The sequence below is a fragment of the Talpa europaea genome (genome assembly GCF_964194135.1).
Source record: "Talpa europaea genome assembly, chromosome: 3".
Lineage (NCBI taxonomy): Eukaryota > Metazoa > Chordata > Mammalia > Eulipotyphla > Talpidae > Talpa > Talpa europaea.
Window position 1 is genome coordinate 107,041,266 of NC_140069.1, and position 12,312 is coordinate 107,053,577.

General features: G+C 39.8%; 1 protein-coding gene across 2 annotated transcripts in view; it reads right to left on the reverse strand.

The window, feature by feature from the left end:
* Nucleotides 1–12,312, reverse strand: part of ELMO1 (engulfment and cell motility 1) — a gene marked incomplete at both ends in the record, with an annotated part of 519,094 nt that overhangs the window by 28,320 nt on the left and 478,462 nt on the right. For both annotated transcript variants that reach the window (XM_084229578.1, XM_084229579.1), the window contains 2 exons: nucleotides 2,117–2,229; nucleotides 9,229–9,392. In XM_084229578.1, the coding sequence (XP_084085704.1) occupies nucleotides 2,117–2,229; nucleotides 9,229–9,392 (277 nt within the window). The remainder of the gene's footprint in view (nucleotides 1–2,116; nucleotides 2,230–9,228; nucleotides 9,393–12,312) is intronic.

Consider the following 12,312-nt stretch of genomic DNA (forward strand, 5'->3'; position numbering starts at 1 on the left):
TGGCCCCGAGAGTTCACCTGTCCTGACTAAAGACACACAAGAGGTTATTTACAGACTTAGGAATTCTAGAACCAAGTCTAGTCACTCCCAGCTCATTGCTTTTTTCTTCTATAATCTTCAAGAATAATCATAGCTACAGTCTGTTGTTTTCTCAGAGTAACATTCTCAGTGGCTTTTCACAGTAACCTCAGTAGACAGTATTGTGATCCCAATTTCAGATGGAGTAAATATCCAAGGTCATATAGTTAGGGGTGGAGGTAGGACCTCTTTATCTGGCTTGAGGCCTCTGTCCTAGCTACTGTGTACATTTGTCTTCTTGGAACAATGCAAGGGAAGGAGTAGACTGGAGCCTCTAAGGCTAAATAAAAAGGTGAGTTCCCCATTTCACTTTTCTTCTTAATGTTAGACTTTCTCCTCCCTAGGTATAAAGGGGAGGGGTATAAGGGGAAGGAATAATAAAAAAAACCTCAGATCTTTATTATTCTACCTATTGTTCTCCCCTGAGGCCCACGTTGAAGCTCATGGTCACGGTTCCCTTCCCCTGTGAATAACCTGAATTTTCATTCTTCAAGGAAGTTCTGTCTTTGGAAATTCCTTAATATGATTTTTACTGCTAACATTTGAAATCCATTGGATGTATTCAATATTCTGTACAAAGCCATTAAAATAAAGGCCAGGGGGATGAACTCAGTACAAACATGAAATGATGTTTGTCATTAGTAAATGAGCTAGTTCTGTGTCTGAGCAGGACATCCATCAAGTTTCAAAAATACTTGCCAGAGATTCTCTCAGGCCATCACTGATGTTTGCTTTTGGTACTAATGCTTATGTATGTTTCTGATTCTTCCTCGAGTCTTCACTTCTCCCAAACCTTATTTTTCAGTTTCATTTCCTAGGACAGTATGGTATGACTGCTTTGACTTAAAATCAGCAGCATGGCAAGAGAGCAAGAAAACATAAGGACTTTATTTTTCCTATCGAAGAAACAGCTGAAATGCTTTTACCTAGTTGAAGTAGTCTAATGGCACCCATTTTGACTTGATATCATGAATTTGAATTTATAGAGATAATTCAGAAATTAATTTGCAAGATTATGAGAACTGATTTCATTCCACATTGGTTCAGTGTTATTGATCTCTTCTCATAAAATAATTTTGACATGAAAGTGAATCAGTATGGGGGATGGGAGAAAAAGAGCCATCCACACTGAAAGCTCTGGGACCAAATCCCACAGTAAGGATCACAGGGCTGCTAGAATATAAATGGTATTCTTCTGTCATTCTGGGCAAGTCACTTAACACTTCGGGCTAATTGTTTCCTTATCTGAAATCTGGGTGTTATCACAGTAGTCACTTTACAAAGTTCTTGGTGAGGGTGAAATGTAATAATACAAGAAAAATGAGAGCTCAGCACCCAGTAAACTCTCAATAGACACAGCTGTTGTTGAACCATCACTAGCAGTCTTGTGGCAGCAAACAGCCAAGAGTGGTTCTTCAGTTTCATGTGTCTTCTAATTCTGGACTTTCTTTCTCCTGGGAATGCATGGGGAATCAGTACTTACCTGGACTGCTATTCTTTTTTTTTTTTTTTTTTTTATGGAATTTTACACACTTTTTATTGAGCTGTATTTTTTTTATGTTTTTTTAATAATAAATTTTATTTTTATATTCCCCATACAATTGCAACCTCCCCATTCTGACCCCAATCCCTCCCCTCCCGCCCCCCACCCCCCAAAAAGTGTCTCTGGTTCATAGTTTTTTGTTGATTTTGATTTTCACTTTCTTATAGTTATTCATTTTCCTGGTCCCTTATTTAAGTTTTCTAGATTCCTGCTATGAGTGAGACCATCTGGTATTTTTCTTTTTCTTTCTGGCTTATTTCACTGAGCATGATCCCTTCCAGCGCCATCCATGTTGCTGCAAATTGCATGTGTTTATCTTTTTTGAATGCTGAGTAATATTCCATGGTGTATATGTACCACATCTTCTTACTGCTATTCTTATCCTTCTTACAATACTGCATGACTTAACCTTACACCAGCACTAATGCCCTGGTGACTCCCTGTGTGGCGACCATCATGCACTCTAGCTAAGTATGGAGTGGCCCCAAACAATACCTTGTCTCCGTCGGCTGTTGAGTTTCCTAAAGCAGGTCCCTTCCACAAGGCGATTCAGGCGTTGTTGTTTGATCAGCTCTAAGATTTCTGGCTGAATCTTCTCCTTTAGTTCCCTGCAAAAGGATAAACACTTATTCCACAGTGTGCCTTGAGAACACTGGCTGGTTGAAAGGGCATCAGAGAAGGGCGGCTACATCTTTTCACAAACGTCCCAATATCTCCCAAGTTGGGGCTTTAGAGAATCACTTATTAAATGTTGGCAGACAGGGTTATCTGTTAAAATAACACTATAGATTCCCTGACATTTACAGAATACCCACAAAAGCACCAGCCAACTTCAGTGCTGTTTTTCTACACCAAAGAGCCCTAAAGGTTTCCTTCTCTTATTTTACAAAGCCACAGATAACACTTAAGCAAAAATTCACTCAGTTCTGCTGAGGCACTAAATCTTTGGTCACATTTTCCTGTCTCTATCACAGGCAAATACCTAGACTCTATTTGTGATCTGACCAAACAGGAATCGCATGATTACTATTCCACAATAAACACTGTGCCCTGGACTAACCATGGGACTATATTTTGCATTCATTTCTATCACTTACAAATAGGAACAATACATTGTCCCAGATTCTAGCCCAGAGAGACTGGGCTAATGAGAGCATAAATTAAAGATTATTTGTATCTTGTCTCAGGCTAATATAATGTAATTTCATTTTAAATGCACTGTGCTTCAAAGATATGATATAGTGCAATGATTATCAATTTTTTTTAAGAGCAGAACTTTTTTTTTCATATGAAATTGTACTAGCATGGCTAGTACAATGTACTAGTAAAGCTAGAATTTTCTACTTACAGCTGTATAGGAGACCCAGACTCTAGCCCTCACAGCAGTGTTGGAAGTATTGACTAGACATAGATCTAGAACTCAGGATACTAGGGTTCTCATTCAGGACATGCTCACAACTAGCATTTCACATAGCTAAATTTCCTTATCTATTAGTGGGCTGCCAGAGTTTCTCCCAGGCCAAAACTGATGTTTGACTGTCTCATGGGAAAATGCTGTGACTCCCAAGAAGATAATATGAGTACACATGCTCCATAAATACTGGGCATTAAGGAAAGGTATTACTGAATTTACTTTGATGATATTTTCTCCTTTCCTCTATCCAAATGCTCCATATGCCCACATAACATTGGTCAAACTTCAACCTTAGCTCTGGACTTGCTCTGGCACTGGACTGTAGGCAAGCTGTCTTCACCTGGTATTATGTTTCCAACTGGAGAAGGACCTAATACTTGGTAAGTGTCTTCTATGAGCAGGAGAATGTATTATGCAATGTTAGCTCATTTAACATCTCCTCTTTCCCTCCTATAACTTGGAGATATTATTAATATCTTTCCCATCCTATAGATGGGGAAACAGCTCACTGAGGTTAAGCCTAGAGTAGGGTACAAAGTCAGATTTTTCTCATGCAAATTGTTTTTATTTAAACATGGGAAAAAAAGGCTTTAAAAATTAAAGAAAAGGACCTGGCAAAATGGCAGGGTATTCCAGAATTCCATTAATACATTTTTAGCCTTAAATGGCCTTGAACCTCCTGTCATCTGATACTGTTCCAACTGAACATTTAAAAAGCATAATAAGGAGATATAGCCCTAATAATACAGTTTGGTGCATTTGTAAAGCTTTTTCTATACAGGTCTCATAAGGTCTCATTTCAGGCTTTCAGATCACTAAAACCATTTATTATCACCACTCGGCTTTTATAAAATGGAGTCAGTAAATTGCAGCTTTGATGAACCCTGCTCTGAATGGAGAAGAAGGTGGGGAATTGCCAAGACAGTCACACAGGGCAATAAATCACTGCTCCTGACTTTCAAGTTGGGGCAACGGGGCGGAGAGGAAGAGGCAGCACTGAAAAATGGAGAAATCGCAGGAGAGTTTTGGAATCTTGGCTAGAATTGACTTATTAAAATGGCGATGGAGATGAGGACCAAAAGGAGAAAATAATTGAAAGTACTTTCAAGTAATTCTAATTGGTGATTTATGACTTTTGAGTGTAACACCCAGATGTGCTCCTGATCTCTCTCTCTCTCTTTCTTTCTCTCTCTCTCTCTCTCTCACACACACACACACACACTCATTATGGAACTGTCTCCTGGGAAGGACTATCAGAATAAGTGAATCTGCTGCCGTGAGAGCTACCCTTTATGTTATATACCCTGAAAGACTCCAAAACATGATTGGATAATATAGGACATGGGGCAGTTTTCCTTCGTTTCTAAGTGATTTCCTCTTCTTTTCCTGTAAACAAACTCAGTTGCTATAAAATTCACTGATATAGGGAAAACATATGTAATCCCTCAGTGATGTGCCTATGGATGAGATCTGACTTTTGTGGCAATCCAATAAAAACATGGGTTGGAATTGGGTTTTGAAATTCTCAGTCTGGTGTCAGAGAGGCCAAAGTTATGGGTTCACTGCCTTTGTTTTGGTAAATAATCCTTTAATAACATCTAAAGGCCTTGTGAAGAAATAAAAGGAGGAAGATTAAAGGAGGTTAGGTAAATGAGTGTGTAAAGAGCAATTCAAAGTCTAGCACTGTTTCTGGAAGACAATTCCAAATCAGGTCAAATGAGACCAGTGCCACACTCAGGAGACAGCTGGTGAGACTCGTTTCTGGACGTGGGGTCTGCCCTACTGAATTGCTACCTGGTGTTCATCTGGAACAAAGGTTGGCAGACTTTTCCTGTAAAGGGCCAGAAGTAAATATTTTAGATTCTGAGGGTCACATGCTATCTGTCACAACTGCTTGACTCTGCTATGGTAGAGTGCAAGTGGTCATCCACAGTACTTATCAAATGGGCTCTGTGGAGACTTTGGACTAAAAGAACAAGGAAGTTGTTCAGGTATTCACAACACAGGACCTCTGGGGCCAGTCCTTGAACTTCTTTACATGAAGGCCTCATGACTTTAAATACCAACTTTATGCAAATAACTCTCAAATTTACATTTCTAACCTTAGCATCTTAGATGAACTCCAAGCTCACTTGCTTCCTTAGAGTCCATTCCCAATAAGGTGGTCATAGAGACCATTTAAAAACCTAAGTAAGGATATGCTAGTTCTCTACTCAAAATCCACAATGGCTCCCCATCAAGAAGGCTCCTGGACACCTTTCTGGCCTCATCTCCCATTATTCTTTTTCTACTTTATTTGGTTACAGACACAATGGCACCTCCTCTTACCTCAGGACCTTTGTACTGGTGGCTCTCTGCTGGAATACCCCTCACCAAATTCCCACAAAGCCTGCTTCCTTCGTCACTTACACATCTTTGCTCAAATGTCACCATCTTAGTGTATTCTGACTACTTTATTTAAAACAATGGACTCTACATTTCCCTTATCCTGTTTATATCTTCATCGCTTGTATTCCCTCTTAATGTGCTGTAATCTTATTTACTATGTTTACTTTGCTGTAATCTTATTTACTAGGTTACATGAAAATATAACCCCTGCAGGATTGAGGACTAGGTCTGTTTTCTTCACTTCTGGCTTGTATATGTCTAGAATATCACCTGGTATGTGACAGGCACATGATAAATGCCAAGTGCATTGAATGCTGAAAATTATATAACTGACCATTGTCTTATTGACACTGGCTAAGAGCAAATTATGAAAAAAAAAAAAAAACTTGTGGTCAATTTTTAGTGAGGATGTGGATTTGTAGGACAGGCATTATTTTTATTTCTAGCTTTATTTGTTTTTCTTTTTTACTTATTTTTAGACTACTTTATTGTACTTTCTGAGAAAAGATAAAGCATATATAAAAACATTCAAAGGCCAGTACTGCCATTCTGGTTATCAACTAGTAATAAGAGGAGCTGTTACTTTAGATATCATGTGCCAGACTTAGGTTAAGTGCTTTTCATGTGCTATTTTGTTGGATCTTCACAACAACCCAATGATGTATAAACTTTCATCATCTTTATTTTCACATACAAGTAAAATAGGCTGAGGATGGGTTACACCACTTGCCTAGAGTTGTATTTGCAAGTAGTGACCTTGAAATCTGATCCCAAGTCTATAAGCTTTCTGGATCTGAGTTTTCCACATTTTCTATTCCTCTTCACTGACACTTGTCCTCATATCTCCTCTTCTCCTCAATATAATGTTGGATGCCCTATTTTTGGATGACTCAAGCTTTTTATATCCATTAACTTGGATTAATTGTGAAGATGATTTATCTTCCTGTTAAGTCATGCTAAGCAGAAAATAACAACTATGTCCTCTCTGCAATAGTCAAAAGCTAAGAAATAAAACAGAGCTTCCTTAATCCACTGAATATATATTCCAAGGAAGTATCTGTTCACATAGACTTGCTTGCAATTTTCTTCTCAAGAAACATGTTTTATGAAAATAGGACATATGCCTCCCAGGTTTTAGAGGATCAAGGTTTATTACCTTCTGGTGTTGTGTGTGGCAAGGCAAAGACAGAGGCCCCAGGCAATGGGGCTGATGGGCAGGTGGCAGGGCCAGAGGGGTTCTACACCAGACTCAGCCAAGTTTCTATGCCTGTCTGCAAATTACACAGCTTGAATTGGATGACATTAAAAGTATTTTCAGCTCAAAAATTCTAATATTCTAACCCCCAAGCTGGGGTTGGAGGTCAGTGTTGTGTGTTCTCAGATAACCACCTGCTTGTGCTCCCTCCCACCAAACACTGAGCGTGGTCTGAGGAGCCTCCTCTTAATCTTACTTCAAAGCTAGGGATGAGGTGGGGGGAAAGAGTCTCTGATTCTCTGCTTTTCCCCAGAACCTCAGGCAGGGTCTAGCAGGTAGAAGTTTTTTGATCCACATTTGTTAAAAGAATGACTGACGGAATGAAAACAATCACACCTGGCCTTTTCTTTGTTGACTTGTGTGCATCCTATGAGCCATTCTGGCAACATTTTACCATTCACCCCACAATGAGCTCCTGTCTAGTAGATCTTTCTAATAAACAAAGCCTATCACTAGAAAAGAAGCTGACTCCTGCTTGCTTATTTCAGAGGTTGGAATAATGATAAGATTGGCCAATGGCCTCCCATTAAATGCTGTAGCTCTGGACAAGTCTATGACTTTACTGCAATGATGCCAAGAACCCCAGATGGCCAGGGTGCTTTTCAGTCCCATGGCTGAGTAACAGTACAAAGTTTCACACATATAGGAGATTTCCATTATATTTTGATTGCTTTTCCTTAGATAAAAAATAAAATAAGGATAAAAGGTTCTTGTGATAAAGGGAGAAGAAACTTTAGAATGTCAGTGACAGAGCCTTGGAAAATGAAGATATGAAACCAAAGTAGGAGCAAAATGTTCACACTTGATATGTAGTTAGCATTCTTACATGGAACAAAGTCATGGTCGAACATGAATTTAGAATCACTTGGCCTTAACTGAAGTAGTTTCCAGGTCTCCCTTTAGATTAAGAATTATCAAAAGCATAAAAAAGTCCCTTGTGTTTACACATCTGCTGAAACAGACACTATGAAATCCAATGTTTCCGTAGTGGGATCAGATGAGGAGCCACTCTCCTTCCCTTCAAGTGAGAAACTGCATCTCTAAGGAGACTATCATTTATCCAAAGTGCTTACAGCTCCATATTTCTTACTGTTACCTTCTGGCTGAAGACCAATACAAAGGCACCCCAGTGGTGCTCTCGTAAGCGCTGGCTGGTTCTCAATGTGGGGGTGACATAGATTTTACAGTGATGCCAAAGACCCTCAGGAAGCACTTTCTCTCTCCTGCTGACAAACCTCATTCTCACTAATGTCTGTGGCCCACAGTTTCTAACAATGCTTCTTAAGGTTTGAGATGGAACATAAGATAGACGCTATATCTTGGCTATTGTTTTTGCAGACCTGTGCATTTTTTTAAACCTCATCTTAATCTTGCACTAGGCAATGGAGCTCTGCTGGATTTGAGTTTAAGTCCCTGCTCCTCTGCTTGCTAGTGAGGTCATCAGCTCTCTAGATGCTCTTCTGGTCCTTGAGTACATGTCTCTCTCACATGTACGCAAGGCAACAGAATAGCAGGAGGGATTGCTTTGCAAACTGCCAAGCATTAAAAATGTCAAATATATAGAACAAGAAACAGAGAGGAGCAGAAAGAAAAAGAATCAGAGGGAGAGAGAGAAAGATTGATTTTAGATGGTCACCGTAATCATCCCTATAGTACAACTTGACTTCACAGGAAAATTCAGAAGACAATCTTCTGAGGCAAGAATGAGAATAAATTCCAACCATCTTTTTACTCTTCACCCTTTTCCTTCTTTCCATCCCTATTAAACATAAGGATAACAAAACTTACTTAGCTCTTAGAAAAGGACAGTAAAGATAAATAGGCCAGTTCCAAGAAAAAACAGACAAAAAACTCCCCATACAACAAAAGCCCCAGTTCTCTTGCTTAAGATTCTGTACATCTTAAAAATTGAGAAACATGAGATTATGCAGCTGTTTCAATTCGCACTTGATGTAAAATTTTATAAAAGGCCCCCTCCCCCACCTATGACCTGTAGGTTAGTAGTCAGGAGGTGACATGAGATGCTCCAATGTGAAGCAGAAGCAGGAGGAGCTGGACTTCTCTTCTTCTCATGTTCTCCCTCCCTCCCATGACTCTCTCTCTCATAACTCTCTCTCCCAGGACTTCAATGTTCTTATTGTTTTAGGTATCAGTGTGCCTCACTCTGGATGCCCCATATCATGTTAAAGGCACCTACACAGAATATAGCAGTATAAGAAAAACAAACAAACATTGTCCCAAGCATTAGAAAAGGGTCCAAACTTTTCAGCTACAACTCCAAAGAGAACTCTTCAGTAACTGGGCTGCTTTCTGGTTTGGGTCCTTCTGCCAGCACCTGTTCCTAGCTCCCCCTCAGCCCATCCCAGCCCATCCTGCTCCCAGGTTCCCTGCTCCCCAGCAGTGACTTTGTGAACTGAATTGAGATCTTCTGGAATGTCCTTTGCTATCCTTCTATAAAGAGCTTACATCACAACCCAGCTGTATGACAGGGCTCCCCTACAGAAATGGTGGGTCTGAGCCTTTGAGGAGCTAGAGGCCCAAGTGACTTACAAAATCGGGCGAGATTGGTAGTCTTCCTGGTTCATTCTCTCAGACTGACGGATTTTCAGGATCTCAGTGTAGCTTAGGTTATGCAGTTTGCTCTTGAACTGGTCCAAGGAGCTAGGCTTGGTTGTAAGCGCTCTCATGACCTGCTCCTTCACTACCTGCATTACCTGTAAATTAAAGGAAGATTATTATTTTCTTGAGGTTTGACCTTGCTCACTCAGAAAAGCCTCCATAGTTAATAGCTCCCTAACTCACTGATCTCCTCCACATGTGCTCTCAGCCCCAATCCTGAGCACGTTGTTCCAAAGAGTAAATGATCATTAGCTACTACTTCCATTTCCTCTTGTACAATTGTCACCACAATAGATTGACCGCCTTGAAACTGGGAGAGTAGGGAGGCATGGAGTGAGTAAAAGAGTTCCATTTGTACCATGTATTATGTGACTGCTGCTGAAGCAAGAACAAATAATGCACACTCAAGAATGAAAGAAGTCCAACCAACAGCTAGGAGCCTGCAGAATCATTTTTTTTCCCAGAAGAAAATCACTGAGACACAATGAACTGTGGAATTGGTTGGGCCCAGGACAAATGAATGTGAACTGATACATACACCCATCCCTCCCAGAGTGTGTTTCCCATGTAGTTAAGGCCTAAGTGTTCAAACAAACAATACACCTAGAAATGTGCATGTTGTATTGTCTCTTTGAGCCAGACATTAAAAAACCCCAGAGGTATATTAAATTCGAAAAGACATAGCTCATTGGAAGCCTCAAGATAAAGGAAGAGTATAGTGATTTGCTCCCTCAGGACAGATCCAGTCCACAAGGAAGCAATTACCCATTGCCTCTATTAATGTGGATTCATCTTTACCAGAATATATGAAGCAGTAGAAAACCAGAAAACATGCAGTGCGACCAACAGACTTGTAATCTTGCTGCTTCTTTTCTTAGCTTCCACTACAGATGAGAACAATTGTTTCCACTGATAAGGTATCTACCATGGGAGAGGTTCTATAGAAAGCACTTTAAATGTGCTTTACACATTCTTTCTTACTCCACTCACATTTATAAGGCAGATATTCATCATTTCCATTTAAAGAAACCTGGATTTCAAAATATTAAGTAACTAGTTCAAAATCATTCAGCTGGTTGGTATGTGGCTGAGCTGAGATTTGAAGCCAGTGTTTTAAGCATTCTTTTATACTGTGACCCATGTCACCATTCATGGAGTTGTTTAGTAATTTAAAAGTAAAAGAAAATGACAAATGCACCTCAGCTACAAACCAGATTGAGTCAGGCACTTTGCTGTTCTGTGCTTCATTTAATATACTTCCTCACTTCCCTCCAATACAATGGAGTAGGTGCTACTGCCACAATTTTAAAGGAAATGGAGACAGAAAAAGGATTGAGGATTTAGCTAAGATTACACATATTTAGTTGAATTCTCAGTTGCCTTGTAGCCCAGTATTGTAGATATGACATACACTTTATGTTGATCAGCCTGGGGTACTGCTATCCTTTATCACTCTGGATGTGACCAATGTACTCCTTCTGGCTTTTAATCTGTTGTTTGTTCAGTAACTCATTCATAGGAGGTACTCAGTAATTGCTCACTGATAAGATCCCCCAAAACGGCAGGTTCAGGAAATGTCATTGTTATTGAGGTAGCGATTTTACAGTATGGAAAAGACCATAACTTTCAAATCTGCCTGACTGCAAGGAAAAGGAAAAATCTTACAGCCTGAGGAAATCTCACAGGCAGCTGAAATGTCCTCCAAACTCTTGACAGCTCCTTGCACTTGCTAAGCTCTTTTAATTGTATTGATTCTCTCTGATGGTGCAGGATACTAAGCAATCTGCTCAGGTTTCTTTCTCCAAGTGAATGGGACCTTAGGAAGCAGAACAAGAAAGTGAATCCTCATTGGCAGCAAAACTAAACTGACTTCCAGGAACAGCAGAGCAGGCCTCAGATGTGCAGAGCAGGCCTCAGATGTGCCCATCAGAGAAACCCACAGGATATGAGTCCAACTCCAGATGCCAGATCCCCTCCCTCTTTATCATCTGCATGCTTTCTTCCTATACCTGTGCTCACAGGGATCCCGTGTCAATAACATTGTCCTTTAGTTAACTAAAAATGACTGAACATATTTCATGTGTTTCTAAAGGGGCTGTCACAGAGATGACAATCGCTAAACCACATCTGCCCAGACAAAATTATCACACTAGTACATGGCATGTGACCCAAATTGACCAATCAGCATCTGTCCCCAGACTTCTCTGACATTACTTGAAGCAGGCTTCTTTCTCATCAAATTGAAACCTATTCTGTAGGAGTGCTCCTCAATAACTGGGCGAGTGGAAGTTAATGAGACCAATTCCAATGGAATAAAACAGAAGGAACAAGTGTGTGCCTATATGTGAGAGAGAGAGAGAGAGAGAGAGAGAGAGAGAGAGAGAGAGAATATAATGTAAAGCTACATTCAACTATAAAGTCAGTTCACCCTAGAGTTTTCATTGATTGGTTAAATCAATCTTTTTTTCACTTAAGATTGTTTGAATGGAATTCTTGTCACTTGCAACCAGAGTCACAACAAATACATACAACAAAGTTCAAGGAGAATACCAGCTTGTGAGGCTGAGATTGCTTGAATAGGTGAGAAAGGGAAAAAAGCAGGATACAAACAAAAAAGCTACTTCAATAAAAAATAAATGTAAAAGTCATCTTTGTTTACTTTTGGTTATACTTTTGCATGAAATGATAATTCCTTTTGTAATCTGGGAAACTCCTTAGCTCCAACTTAGATAGTTTTGCTTAAAATTCACCATTAGAGCTTCATTCATCTAGATTAAGACTTTGATACCAGTTAGATGAAAAAAATCCATGACTGTAATAAACCTTTAAATTTGCAACAATCACATATATATGTAGGTTGAAGAAAATATAGAACCTTTCCCATGAGTAGACTGACAGGATAAGGGAGAAGAGTTCATGAGGACACCTGGCTCCAGGTAAGGGAGACAGGTAGTGGATGTGGTGCATAGAACAGAGACTGTTGGAGCCAAAGACTGGCTTTGCCAACTTCATCTT